Genomic DNA, 15,428 nt, shown 5'->3' on the forward strand with positions numbered 1-15,428 from the left:
TGAATGTAGAAGGGGCAGTCTCAGCTGGCTCAGGTCACGTGAGCATGTCATGTCTCTAATTTGTCAGGAAATTTGAAAGTACACAGAGCTGATCCACATGAGCCAAATTTGGATTTATTGCTTCCTGTGTGCAGAGATTTCCCAAATACCAGAAAATAATTGGATCAAGTAGGGTAAATCTGCTGAATGTGTTAATGGGGATGATACAGTGATGTGTGTTGCAGAGCAAATCGTTGAATACAGAAACTCTTGGTTAGTGCAACTTTAATAATTATGTTCTGGTTGATCATGTGTTTATGTCATGCCTAATAATGTTCGTAAAATCAGTTCTTGTGCTACAAATTGCTCCATAGTCAAGAGATTTTTGAATCATTGCTGTTTCCACCCTCAATCAAAAGACAAACAGGGATATGTGTTTCTTTCCTCCCATACGTATGTGTTGCTCCAGAGGCTTGGTGCTCCTCAGTGGAGAAGCGAGATATGGGAACTGCTTCCAGCCTCCCTTCTTCTCTCAGGGGAAGAAGGAAGCGCAGATAGAACTGTTTGCCAGCAGCCTGACAACATTTTGAGTTATGACTAATACTATCTGCAGCTGTGGGTGGACTGACAGACCAGCTTTTCTCTCATCATTCTCTTCCAGGGAATTGTGAGAAGAGATGAGATTGTGTTCAGGGCTGCTCGGCGACGAGGCATCCCCATACTCATGGTGACATCCGGGGGATACCAGAAGAAAACGGCCCGCATCATTGCTGACTCCATCCTCAACTTGCACCAGCAGGGTCTGATTGGAGCAGAGGTCCTAGAAGGGGAGGGATCATCATCACTGGTGACCAGCATGATGTGCAGCACTGGATCTGTTGGATCAAAGTTCACTGCTGTCTGAGAGACATTTATCCTTACAGGTGTGTCATCTACAGCTGTGATATTGAAAGGCACTCAAGTAACTTTATATTATGTGGCAGCAGTGATGATAGTGTTACTGCTGTCAGAAAGAAAATGTGTTCAGTGAAAACTTGTGAAAGTCATGCAATGCTTATTTGCACATATATGACAAAAAAAGGACCTTAGGTAAATTTTTACCTTTTTTATGCTTATCTTGGCAGTTACCCAAAGGGAATAATAACTCAAAGAGCAAAATGGTACTGAAAGAATAGTGCTCTCCTGACTACAGCTGACTTCATAAGCTCTCACATGCCACAAAAAGAGTTGTTTAATTTTTCATCAGTTGGAGAATAATGGGTTTTATGTTTAATGTGTGTCCGGGCAGAAGGACGTATTCTTTCATCTCAGGAAATGTAATTATGTCATCTGTGAAAGATATGATATATTAATAGTTCATGAAATGATAAAGAGGTTTGATGTTCTTACAGATACATGGAAAGTATATTAATTATCCTCCATCTGAGTTTAGGGTTACGGAGGTGAGACATGACAACTGTAACTATCTAACATAAACAAATGTTGAGGTTTAACCTTCACTGTCTTCTGTTTTTTATAAGATAATATTGTAATCATAATAGAGTTAATGATGTTTTTGTGTTAATGTTTTTGACCACTCAATCTCTGCAGTTAATGTTTACAGGGAGCACAGTGTGTTTTTACCGTGAGTACTTAATTTTTTTGTCTCTAACACATTTGAAACACTAAAACATGTGACTGTGAGCACTATAACCGATGTATGGTGAAAGACAGTTTAGAAAACTTACTATATTCCTGAAAGTCAGTGTTCCAGTTGCAGTGTGTTCCTGTGGTCTACAGATCAAAGTCCTAAAACTGCGAAGTGTTCAGTGATTAATGAGCAGGCCTGTACAGTGGAGCTTTTGGGTTTGACTTCTGATTGGTTTGCTGCAGACAGATTTACAGAACTGCTCTAATGATGTTTACACATACAGTAGTTGTGTAATGAATCTTTAAATAATTTGGATCAACATGATTAATGCAGCTGCTGGAACATACAGACACTAAAATATACAGATACACTAAAGACTCTCCATCAAACACAGACAGAATACTGAGTGTGTGTTTGTGTAATGTTAACTAAACGTTTGAATTTCTGCTAAAACAACTTACTGAATAATTCTTTCTTCACTCATACATGAAATAATCATACTGCTGCATCATGCTAAAAGGTCACTGTGCATGTTGGTGGTTCCAAATCAGAATGAGAATGTACTGTTTGAAAATTTCCATTAAAGAATTATTCTGGTCTCATAATGATATTATACTTGTTGAGATCTTGGAACATGGTGACATGACTTAAGGAGTCCAACAGGAGCAAAAAAGACAAGTGGTCAGATGATCAGACTTTTAAAGGAGCTCTGTTGAACTTCTGTGTTGTGTTGGAAGCCGGTCGTCAGTTAACGTTAGCAGATTACATTTCTAAAATAACATTAGCTTCTGTTTCTCTCTGTTTGCGTAGCAGAGAGAGGCACTGAGACGAGGCACTGGAGAATGTGCATAAAGTCACATCCTTTGGACTCTTAAGGAAAATCCAACCTGAGCCCTTCACAAAGAAATAATGCTGCTGGACTATCAGCATCAAACAACTTCAACAAATTTGGCTGAATGATTGAAGTAAAACGAAACAGCAAATTGAGACATAGACTGATTATCAAGCTAAAAAAAACAGGTGAGCCAAACTTGAAGAGAATATAAGGTTAACAAAAAAAAAAGGTTTCCCACACTGTGCATTGCAAGCATCCATCAAAGTGTGCAGTCCAACTGTTGGTTGTATCTTGTTAAACTGTTGCTTGATTTACAACCTGTCTGATTGTGTGATTGCTAAGGTTTCTTCTCTTCATCTGAGTTTGCTGTAGCACTCGTCACCATGTTTCTAGATCTCAGCAGTTACTGTGGTGAATACTGTACAAACTTACAGTAATTATAGGGAAAGTAATAAAGACAAAGCTGTTGACCAAAAAAGAAAAGATGTTGCTGTTACTCTAGATGAGGACTAAGGGTAGTTTCTCTGCATTAGATGTGTATTGCAGTTGAATGGACCTGAAGTAACAGCTCGCAGGTGCTGCTGTAATGACTGTCTAATGTTTTTTTACATTTGTTATCTTCCACTGCTCTCAAGACTCATGATAAATTAAAGGAGTGAAAGGCCTATGTTTGAACAGCATGTAGAGCTGTGTTTGGGTGCTTTTCCAGGAAAGGCACGCCATATTAGTGGTGTCAGTGCTAATTAGCTAAAGCCTCTGATCTGGTGTGCTGCTTTTGAATGTGGTTGAAAGGTTAAATGCAGTCTACCTTTAATTAGGACTCAGAATACATCACTCACTGTTTACAGGCCTGTCCTTAATACGGGATGCATTCACAGATTCCAGCTCATCAGCTTCTTTATGAATGGTGTTTCTGTTTGAGCTGACTGAGCGTTATGTGCCAAAAAATGTTCAAAGCTGTGCTTTATGTTTTTGGGTGTGTTTGTGGTTTGTGCTAACGAGTACTAAACATCATTATGAATACGTCCATAACAACCAAAAGTTCTGTTTTGCATTTGTTTATCTTTCAATTTCTTTTATTGCCGATGATAAAAGTATAGTAAGTTTTGAAAACCCAGTTTATAATGCTCTGACATGTAGTTCAACATTTGTCTGAGTTTCCCCCATTGAGCACTGCCATATGGGCCCCATATGATGTAATGAATATCCCACAGTTGTGCCGCGGTGACTCATTAAGAAAACATCGAAGTAAAACGCCTTATGTCATTCAGTTTTTCCTGATGCATGCTGTTCTTAGTTTCAGCTCATTTTCTTTGCCTGTCAGTAGCTCATTGGATCAGTCAAAATCTTAAAAGTATAATATGTAAGAATTCTGCATTAAAATTTCTAAAAACCTAAGTAGACCTTTGTGATATAATTTGTTGAGTTGTTTGCTTACATTATCCCAAATGTTTCTAACAACGTTAAAATCCAGAGAAATCCACACGTTTACTCAAACTAACTGTGCTTTTCATTAGGTCGCAACACTTCCAGGAGAGGGAAGTCATGAACAAGACTACATTTTAGGTGAATAAAACTTTAAAACCATAACCTCATCTGTGAACATTTGTGCCTGAGTCACAAGGATTTTCATCAGCAGTGTTGATTGTTTAACGGTGTTAAACAAACAGCAGGAACATTAGTATTTATTTGCGTTACTCATGCAGTGTTTATCTGCCCCAGCCAGTTTACTGTACTGTTCACTAGCCATAAGCTAATGTTGATAAGCTGATGTTGATTAAGGCATAAAGGCATAGGTGTCTATGTGGTTAAATTCAGGAAAACTCTGTGAATTAAATAGCTATAAATAACTCTGTTTCTCTCTTCTTTCCCCCCTCCTCTCTGTAATGTTTATGAAGAAAAGCACATTTCCCCTCCAGCTCTTGTTGGCAGTCAACATAACAGTACATTAACACCCAAAAATGGAAATCAGCTTTGCTAATCACTGCTGCAGTCAGGTTGATTACAGGAGTTAAGATCAACCCACTTTTGAATCCCATAAGTTAAAAGTAATCTCTTAGCTCTCCTCCCGTCGGTAAACGGTTCCAGATCAGAGCAGAATCCAAAGTGCTCCAGGTGTTTATTCTTCAGAGGGTCTGGCCCTAATCCAGACTCTCTATCTGGCTCTTAACAGGCTGGACACACTGGATGCCTGTGTACTGCGTGGTGGCTGCGTTGCTGAGCTGCTGCTGCTCACTCGCATGTTTGTGTTCACATAGGCTGTGTTGCTGCTGCAGCGTGACAAGCGCGTCTCAGGCATCCAGTGTGAACGGTCTAAGCTATCAACACTGATGCCTAAATGAAAAGTGACAGGTAACGCCACGCAGCAGCACTGCACACACATCCAGTGTGTCCAGCCTGTAAGCAGCTGAGCAGCGGCTCTTGCCCCTGCTCTCCCTGGCCCTCCACACTCAGCAAACATGTTTTGTTTTGATACAGAGCTCCCTAGCAGCAGAAGTTACATACTGTGCATTCGAGTAACATTGTTAAAGACTCTGCACAGCCACACAGGTGTTTTTATTTGGTCTGAATAGATCTCTGCTGCACTATGCTTGGATTTGCGGAGGTCCCAAAACTGAATTTTCAAATGAGAATCAAAGGTCATCAAAGGCATTTATTATTCTTTAACTTTCATAAATTACAATGTTGGACACTATTTAGGTCAGTCCCCTAATTTAGTAGCTGTCTAAGTTTCCTATTGTATATGTACGTTTACTTAAGTGCTTTACTTAAAGTAAAACCACAACAATTTTGTAAATCCAAAAATCAGTTTACTGGACCAGCTGTAAAATGCATGGATCTACAGGATGTTTGTCAAATCAGAGAAATCAGAGTGACATCACCTGGACAACAAGGTCCAATTCCAATTCTGACAAGTGTCATTCCAAACCAATATAATATAATATAAATTCTGTGTGTGTGTATATATACACACACATATACACACATATAAATAAACCACACCTCTTTTGTTTCCATCATGGAGGATATTCTACATACCTACTAATGTAACTCCTGTGCGTTCATTTCCAATGGATAATAAATAAGTTGCCTTACCTCTAACAGATATGTGATAAACATACAGTTGAATAATTGCACAGATGAATCATTGAATAATTGCAAAGAGCTGAAACAGCAGATGAATAATTGCACGGAGGAAATTTAAAATATTGCACAAAATGATTGTACGATGATTGTAGAGGTGAAGGTGTATTTGTACCCTCTTTAATCAAGAGATCCTTCACAGCCAAGAGACTGACTCCATACAGAGTTGCACTTAGTTGTGAGAAGGTGTAGGGGCCAGATTAGAATTGGGCGCAAGCTTGAAATTGAGTGCCAACTGTGGGAGGAAGGGTGGGAAAATAACGACTACTAAAAACTAAGTTTTTAATGGATGGCAATGTTGATCTGTTAGTTGGTCCACCACTTGATCCAGGCTGAAATCTCTCAACTATTGGATGGCGTACCATGACATTTGTATAGACATTCGCTGTTCCCAGACATATCCTCATGAGTTTGGAGATTTGTTGACTTTTCCTCTAGCACCACCATGAGGTTTACATTTGTGGTTTTGAAATATTTTAACTAATATTGGATATATTGTCATTCATTTTGATTCAGACATTTAAGATCCCCTCAGGATATGCTGTAATCCCTCTTGCACCATCAAGTTAAATTTAAATGTGTACAGTACCTTGGTTTATGACCAGATCGCTTGCAAAAGTGATAACATTCCCATCAGCCTCAGCTGTGCTTTGTGTTAATTGTAATATTACAATTGGCTATCATGCCAAACTAAGATGGTGACTGTAGTGAACATTATAGCATTATAGCATTGGCACCTGCCATGGTGACATTACCATGTAGCTTTTGTGTAACCGATGACAACTATGAATTGGCCAGACTCGAATGAGGAACAAATGATGGATGCAATGGCTCGTGAAAATCTGAAGGGATATCAAGCCATATTTCAGGGTAAAACAACATGTGATTAGCTTCAGTTAGACAGCAGCTAATGTTGGCATTCAGTCACATCCTGGCTATGGTTACTGTTTGATTAAGGTGACCAGATTTCTGACATAAAAACATGGAATAGTAAGTTCAGTAATCAATATAGCTTTGAAGTATTCAATGTTATTATCTATGAAAGGAAAAAGGGGGAACATTCTGGTGTCATGTATTTTTAACATTTGATGTTTTAATAAAATGTTCCCTGTCACCGTTTTCCTATTATAATATAACTGCTGCATTAATGTGTATGTTTCATTGTAACCACTTTATATACTGTTGGCTTGTTTAATCTACAGCATAGCATTATATTCTACAAGATCATTATGTTTGTGGCAATGCTGTCCTGTGAGAACCGCGTATCTCTAAAAATTTCTATATGAAGATGCATTTTTCCAGCTAATCCAAGAGGGATTTTAAAGAGTTTATTTATCTTAAGAAGGAGGAGAATGTTCTCACTGTACAAAGGATCACTATATCCTTCAGTTTATCACATACAGTCAACATCAACACATCTGGATATGCATGGTTTTCACAGAACAGGAAGGGGAGGAAAATGTGTAATCTTAACAGTGACTTCAGACGTCAGACAAAAGTACAACATTTGCCTCTGAGATATAGTGAAGTTTAAGTTTCAGCAGAGACACTACAGACCAGACCAGTCTGAACAGCCATTCTTTTTAGTCTTCATTGTTCATTCTCACTCTCCTCTCCTCTCCTCTCCAATCCATTACAATAAATGGTACACTATTTAGATAAATACTTTGGCTAACAGATTCCCATGCTTGCCTCAGTTTTTGTATTTTATCTAAAAAAAAATGTTTGGAATAATTAATTTTAAGGCTCTGTGATCATATCTTTACCCTTCCTCCTCTATCGCCTTCACTCTTCTTCCTATGCAGTCTTCCTCCTCGCCTTCCTCTCCTCTCTGACTTGAAAAGATATTTGTGGTGATAATGTGGATGCATTTCAAGTTTTCCCATAAAATAGTGTTTTCATAAAATAGCGCAAGCAAGTAGTAAATAGAAGAATGAATGAGAGCGGTATGACGCTGCTGTAGCGAGCGAGTTTGTTTTAGCACATTGGATGTAATTAAATGGTAATGTTTGCTAGAAACAGTGTTGGTGGTAACTTGTTACAAAGTCATCCGTTAGAGTACTCGGATTACTTTTTTGTTTTAATGAGTAACGTAACGCGTTAGTTCTGCAATTCAAGTAACCATTATTTAGTTAGTTCTTCATGAAAGTGATGCTGTCTTTTCCTTGTCACCACAAAAATAAAATAAAATCTCTGAAGCATTTGCACAGTTTCTCTCCTGCTTCTAAGCAGGTAGATGCTGGTCCCAGTGGAAGGTAAACCTACAGTTGTGTCGGTGCATGTGTTGCTAGCTAATTCAATGTAGCGAGATGGCAGAGAGGACAGCATCAACTTCATGGAACTATTCTCATTATTTTGAATTTTTGGGTAAAAAGTACAAGAACATCACAGTGAAATGCATGAAATATGTAGGCATCGTATTTGTGCTTTTATTGTTTCAATGTTAGCATTCATAGTGTACAGATTCATTAGTTGGGTTTTTAAACATCATATACTCAGCTATAACAGCCCTTGTTGTTTTGTTTTCATTGAAACAGCTGTGCCTAATACTGTATGCCTCTGCCCAGTTCGCTGTCAGATTGTTAGCTGAATAAAGAGCTGTAAATGTTATATTACATCTGTCATTCCTATTATCGGGCTGCAGAGTTGGGATCCACTCATTATGTCGCAGACCCCGGCATCTCCGTGTGGAATAGTAGCGTTCAAGCCACGTCAAAATTAATATACATATACATGACTTGGATCAATGAGCAGGGTGATCGGAATGTTTCTCCTGGTTAGCGGACAGGACCGAGGACCCCTCTCGAGACGGGATTCTCAAACCACACCTCCAGCACATCTGGGACCCTCACCAATTAAAATGAACACCAGTTAAACTGTCACACCAGCCAAAATAAACAAAAGAAGAGCAGCCTCCCAGACCAAACCCACCAGGGCCGTCAGAAATGGGGGCTAACCCTCGACCCTAACACAACAGAACAACTAAACCTAATTGAAATGAAGCCATGAAAACTGGACTACCGCACCCATCAGATAAACATAAATCAATGACATAATACCTCAGCCAGACTCCCGGCTGACTGACTGCACCTCTTGTCTGGTGGCCTGAAGTGAGAGCGAGAGCAAGAGAGACCAGAGCCTAGTGCCCTACCCCCTCTTAATGCATCTTCCCAATCAGCCAGACTGGTATCACCTGGCAAGGCAAGAGGCCAATCACCAGCCACAGTGACACATCCTGGCCAGCAGAGAGGGAGCATGTAACATACTATAACTATACTGTGCTCATAATATTTATTTTCTTTCATATTTAACAGAGTGTATCTTAGTGCCCTTTGATAAGACACCATCTTTTAAGTTCCATTTTGGACTGCTTTGAGTCTGCTGTAAAGTATAATTACTGTCACTAGACTTTCAAACAAGACAACACGGAAAATGCTCTGCATCTTCGGCATCTTGAATAGTGTACAATTACGGACACATCCAACAGCAGAGCCAGTGAGACATAAATAAACCGCAGTTTGTACAAGCCCACACAATCCTGAGGAGAGGGCCACAGTAATCAGGCAGATGGGAAACACCTGTGGGGGTGGAGTGTGAAGGCTGTTACTTACCTGAGTGTTTATGTTGTTGAGTAAACAGCTGTTCAGCTTTTGATTGAAAACAAAAAATGCAATCACAACAAGCAGTTATTTTACTTCTACATGCAACATGACGAGCAGCTCTGCTTTTTGTGTCAGTTCAACAGAATTATAATGTTCACTTTACTGAAGACAAAACTGACTGGTCTTTAACATGTACTGAGGGGTGTTACAGGCTTTAAACAAGAGTCACCTAATGCGCTCACTTTACACTCATGATATATGGCATGGAATAAATTATACTATGAACTCATTAATTACGCTAGTCACGGTATTAATTAGTGCATATTCAAGCAACATCAGACTTGTCTTCATATAACACATGGGTGATATTAATATGAACTCTAGAGGTTATTAAGTGAAATGTAATCAGGGAGTGTCTGTGGCAGCAGTGTGAAGTTGTAATCTTGGATTGTTATTGAGTTAGATATTCCCACAGCGTGTCCACCCACAGACTTGCAGACATCATGAGAATATAATTTCATGCAGACCATGTACTGTGGTGGTGGGACAAAGAGACCTCGCAGTAAGCTTCATTAAACATGATTCCCAGGATGTTTGCCTGGCTCCTGGACGCTGTCAACTATCTACCTCAGTTGAACTGCTCCATGGTTCAGCTGGGTGGAGGCCAAGACTGTTGAGCGCTCGCTGTCTGACTGCTTTGATTGGGATGTTTTCACCTCTCGAGACGAACCAACGTAAGTGTGGTGTAAACAGTCCACAATCAGCAGCCCTGAATCAGGCGGGTGTGAAAACAACAGCACCACAAGGTAATGAAAGCTCTGCCCAATATGTTTTACTTTCACAGAAGAATGTGATGATCAGAGTTTTAGGATGTTTGACTGGATTAAAGGGGCACTCTGCCCATTTTACACATTAAGTTCAGTTTGAGTCACAAGGAGTAAGGCTGTAAAAACTGTTGTGTAATGTCGTGTGTACAGAACTTACAAAGTTTCTCTCGCAAAAGAAAAATTAACCCTGATGATGTCATCAGGGTTATCTCCATCAGGGTATGTTAGTCTGTGAGCTAAATGGGCTGTATTTATATAATTTATATATATATAGTTTTCTAGTCTTAGCGATCACTCAAAGCGCTATAACACAGGTCAGCATTCACACACACATCCATACACTGGTGGCAGAGGCTACCATACAAGACACCACCTGCTCATCAGGAGCGATAACATTCATACATACTAACATACCAATGGAAGATCTATGGCGACGTTGATGGGATCAGAACATGCTGGTGGAATTTAGGGAAAACAGCTCTGAAGTCTTGTTTGATTAAAATCACCGGCTACAATGAAAATTCCATCTGGTTGTTTAGTCGTGTTGCTGCGGACATCATACAATTCCTGCAGTGCATTTTTTGAGTTTGCTTCAGGGGAAATGAACACAGCAACAATAAAACGTGCCGGTGAATTCTCTGGGCAGATAATATGGTTTTATTCAAAACCCCATACTTCCTTTTCTGACGTTGATAATTGTATCTCATGTATGTATCTCATAATATTGTTTATTTATAAGTTTAACACTAAGTTCACTTATTATTTTCTATTTCTTTTCAGTGTTCTGCTGCTGTTTGGTTAGGATTAGGGAATGAAAAAGTTAAAAGTTTATCCTTTCTTAGATTTGAAAGGATATTTCTCCAACATGCTAATTTTTCCAGTCGTTTTCCCCAAGTCGCTAAGCCATGGCATTACAAAACACAATTGGTCACTTTAAGTCATGGTTGTGGAGCAACATTAATTATGATGTTCCAGAAACAACACCAGCATGGCAATATCAGATTGTGTGTAGATTCTTTATCTGGTCTCTGTCTTTCTCTTTTGAGTCCTCCGACATGGACATGAAACACCAAAGTTCTGGTTAGGTGAGGCAGGGTGCAAAAAGTTTTTTGTGTGTGCATTTCCATGTCATGTAAGACTAATATACAACACAACAGATTTTTTATTTTTATTTTTTTTAATATAGATCCGTCATTTAAACTCCAATCATGCTCATACTGCTTCCTGCTCAGTGCTGTGAGAGCTTCTCTGGCTGTTGGATATGGTAGCAAGTTTTATACATGTTTTACATAAATACAGCTTTCCCAGGGAAAATCATAGACAGAAAGTTTCAAAATCCAGTGGAATCCACCCGCTCACAGATCTCAGCAACATCATTAAGACCATTACGGAGCAACGTGTGACACTGTGGGCTCCTGGCTGCGCTGTCAGAGTAAATGGGCCAAACCTGGCGAACAAGGGAGGTGATGTAATCTGGATGGAAATTTGATCAGACAGTCTTATTAGAGTCTGCTCAGGTGTTTAAACTAAGAAAGCATGTTTAGCATAATGTGAGGTCTGGATTTGTTTCTGATCCAAGGCTGTATGGGAAATGTTTTCACTGGCAAACTGTTTCAAAGCGCTGTTGTTTATGTCTATCCATCATCTTGAAAGTCACGATACTGCTGTCAGTCCTTACCATTGTTTTCCGATCCACATGTGCTGACCTTGCCAGTCACATAGAAATCTGAACTTTAAAGAAAACATTAAGCTGATGATATTAACTCCTGACATGTGAAGTGTTTGCTAGGCCTCCGGCCTCATATAACAAAGTCCTTCCACAACGATAGTTTCACTAAGTAGTTTTAATGGCTGGTTAAAGCTGGAGATCAAAGGGCTTTTCTGGCAGGGCCACAGAAATAACTGAGAACAAATTTTGGATGAAAGCGCCTCTTTTTCAGGGTTATTGGCGAGATGGTAGACCATAGAGCTTTTTGGACTGTGGTCAAGCTGAATGTGTCAGAGTGATGTTGGCAGAGATTCAGGCCCGCTCGTTTACAGCAGGAATTAACCCAGCCTCTTCGGCTCTCGCAGCACGGCCCTCCTGCCTCTGATAAGTGGCGAGTGTGGTGAGCAGGAATAACTAAACTGAAAGTAGAACAATTTTTGTATTGTTTTGACAGTTGGTACCACTGTTTATGTGGGAGACTACAGCACGCAGCCAGACTTACAACTCATGTGAAGCTGATTTATTTTGGCTCTGACAGTTTTGCCAAAGGGTATGAACTGATTTGCATTCTGAAATACAGATCAGCACGACTCTGCTTCTTGTTTAGATACATACTTGTGAGCTATTCATCCTGACTTCATGTTTTGGAGTTCATGTTGATGTTTAAGTGAAGGAACAAATGCACAACAGTCTTTTCAATTGTAGGTAATCTATACAATCAGAGAAAAAGGCTTAACGGTGTAGCCATTTTAACTCACCTAAAGCCGACAGGGGCCCACTGCCCACACTCAGTTTGTAGTGAGTGAGTGGAGAGCGATGCTCAGAGCAGACAGCTGTTAGCCACCAGAGCAGATGGGAAGTTTAGCAGTGACGTTGTCTAGTGACAGTAAGTGGGTTGTCCAGGTTACTGTTTGAACATGAATAAACTCTGCAGCTCATCAATACACAAGAAGACTTCATGTTTGAGTAACAGTGTGTTCATGCTAATATCCATCCATGCTAATGAGACAGGAAGAAACACTGGCTGGCTGCGGTGGGACTTTTCCATTCAGTATGCTCAGCAGTGTTTAGTCATCTGCCTCCGTCATGTTTACAAAGCTGCGGTGGAACGTGAAGTGAATGTGTTCAGTGACGTAAGGTCAAGGTTCTTTCAAAGCGTTATTTTTTTTAAAATTATTAATCTAAATTAAGGTGTTTTGTTGACAGCTTTAATTATAATGTGATTTTGAAATATCACACATAAGATCACACAACTTAGACACACTTATTTAATATAAATGGAACATGGCAGTGCAACTTTCCACCCTGAGTGTGACGTCAGAAGAAAACAGACTAGCATCCAGTTTGTCCAAAAGTACAAACCATAAAAGTATGGATTGACCAGCTATGGACACAGCAGACATCAACTTCAACTCGAAGAGGTGAGAAAAACCATGGACTAATTTTCCTTTTGTATGAACATTAACATGGGCCTGAAGGATAAGCTCAGGGCCTAAGCTGTTTTTGAAATAAAGTTAAACCTTAAAAAGAGTGCTGGCCTTCTGGACCCCTCCAGTAGCTCCCATGCTAGCCTTAGCATGGAACCTGCCAAGTCTCAGTCCCCGGCACCCCTCTCTGGCCAATCCTCAGCCTCCAGTCAAACCTGTCTGCTCCCAGCCTACCTCCCAGTTCACCTCCTCAAAGATCCAGCTCCGTACTCAGCTAGCCATCATGTAAGCTGACGCAAAAGCAGAAAACCACCCAGTTCCCTGCCAGATCCTGCCTGGGAGCCATCTTCAGAGAAACCCTCCCAACGGAGGCATTGCTCCCTGGAGGTTCAGCTGCCCATGGGTCCCAATTGACGCCCCTGCTGTTCCTGTGTCTGGGGTCACAGTCTCTGCATCCTGTATTTTCCTGGGTTGGCGATGCATCTCGCTTTTACACTCCTTTTTGAGTGTGTTTCGTCCTGCTCCTCTTCTGTATTCGCCCTGATGGTGCGTTCAGACCAAACATGAAGTGAATTATTGGCATTTCTAGATTACATACAAAGTAAATGAAAAGACGTGACTAGACACAAATTTGCATCTATTTGTGCCTACAGGTAGGAAAATGTTTATTTGTTATGTTACTTGTGACTTTATGCTATTAGATTATTTAATCTTACAAGCTCTTAGTGCTTCCATTGGCTCTTATAATATGTTACATATGTTAATGACAGAACAAATGAGTTTTAAATTTGTGCTTACAATTCAAATATTATTTAGAAATCAAATTATTCCAGTTCTCATTTTACATGGAAATGAATAATATTTTTTTCAGAATGTTAGACTTTCTGGGCTGCGTTACCTTCATTATAAGAAACAAAAATGCTTTGCGGCTCCAGACAGATTATTTTGGCGTGGAACGGGGCAAAAATAGGTCTTTTTTTATAGTAAAGGTTGCTGACCCCTGCCCTCAGGCCCCTCAGGCTTGGTGCTGGCTTTTGTTTTTCACTTTTTACTGAGAGCTAAACAAAGCTCCAAGTGAACTGTGAACTAAGTAGAAAGATATGCAAAAATCCCCAATATACACAAGCAAAGCCCGCCATTTGATATATAAATGACCATTCATACATTTGCTTCCAGTTCTCCCTTTTTATGTAGTTAACTTTTGACATTTGAAAAGTTTTTGGCTCCATGCATCCCAACTCTGCAGCCTGTCACTGAAAGCAACAAGACCAGAGAAAACATGATGTACATGCTCAGTTAGGCCTTGTCTGACCGTAGATTCATCATCCTGAAGAAGCAAGACCAGTTGCTTCACTGGACCTAATGTACATTGGTTATCATCTGGCTGTCACCGTGGCTCCCAAGAATCATCGATTCTGCTCGCCATGATCGGCTCTTTCCAAGAAGATCGCCTGGAAGATAGTTATTTCCTACTTTTCTGTGGTGAAGGATGGGCTGATGATGATCAGCCCATCCTTCACCAACAAACACAGTTTTGTGTTTGTATGAAAAAATATTCCTTATGCAAACTGTTGTAAACCACAACAGGGAAGTGAGGATTTTTTCATTTTTGCAATATCAGTGAAATGACTGTTTTGACCGAATGTCTGATGGCTGGCAATATTGGTGGTCTTGCCAACCCCCTTTGACAGAAATAAAGCAGTTTTGACTGCTTATCTGGCAGTATACAAACCTGATTTAGACCCTGAATGGTGTAACTGGATATTGAGGTGATAGTATAGGCGTGACAGGCTATTTCACGTCTAATAGCAAGATCCACACAAAATCTAAAGACAAATCTTGTTTTCCATAGTACCCCCCTCCCCCTTGCTGTTAGTGTTGTCTATGAGCATTGAGGACAGTGACAGTGAGATATCTGGCAGACCAACCTCCTGCAGCGACCAACAGGGATTTATTTCTCATTGCTATCCTCCAATTCCATGAATGCCTCACAGTGGAATTTGTTTACAGCTTAATGTATGATAGAGTATACAATAGCTCCCCTGCAATGCCATGGGAATATTAAGTTGTTTCACTCACCTTGTCAGATTCATGTTGCAGGGAATCTGTCTACACACTGGGTTTGTGTTTTTACTACCAGTGGGTTTGAATATAATCAGAGGGATTTAGCATCGGCCTTCAAAGAAAAGTGGATCATTTCTTTGTATTAAAGCACATGGAGTCTATCTGTCTATCAGTGGGTAGTGTAAAACGTACATTTTTCTTGTGCACCACCA

General features: G+C 40.0%; 1 protein-coding gene across 2 annotated transcripts in view; it reads left to right on the forward strand.

The window, feature by feature from the left end:
- Positions 1-3,845, forward strand: part of hdac11 (histone deacetylase 11) — a 38,906-nt gene extending 35,061 nt beyond the window's left edge. For both annotated transcript variants that reach the window (XM_084349741.1, XM_084349742.1), the window contains exon 11: positions 641-3,845. In XM_084349741.1, coding sequence (XP_084205867.1) covers positions 641-883 — 243 coding nt within the window. In that variant the 3' untranslated portion in view covers positions 884-3,845. The remainder of the gene's footprint in view (positions 1-640) is intronic.
- Positions 3,846-15,428: the final 11,583 nt, after the last annotated feature.

The sequence above is a fragment of the Pagrus pagrus genome (assembly GCF_965226575.1).
Source record: "Pagrus pagrus genome assembly, chromosome: 3".
Taxonomy (NCBI): Eukaryota; Metazoa; Chordata; class Actinopteri; order Spariformes; family Sparidae; genus Pagrus; species Pagrus pagrus.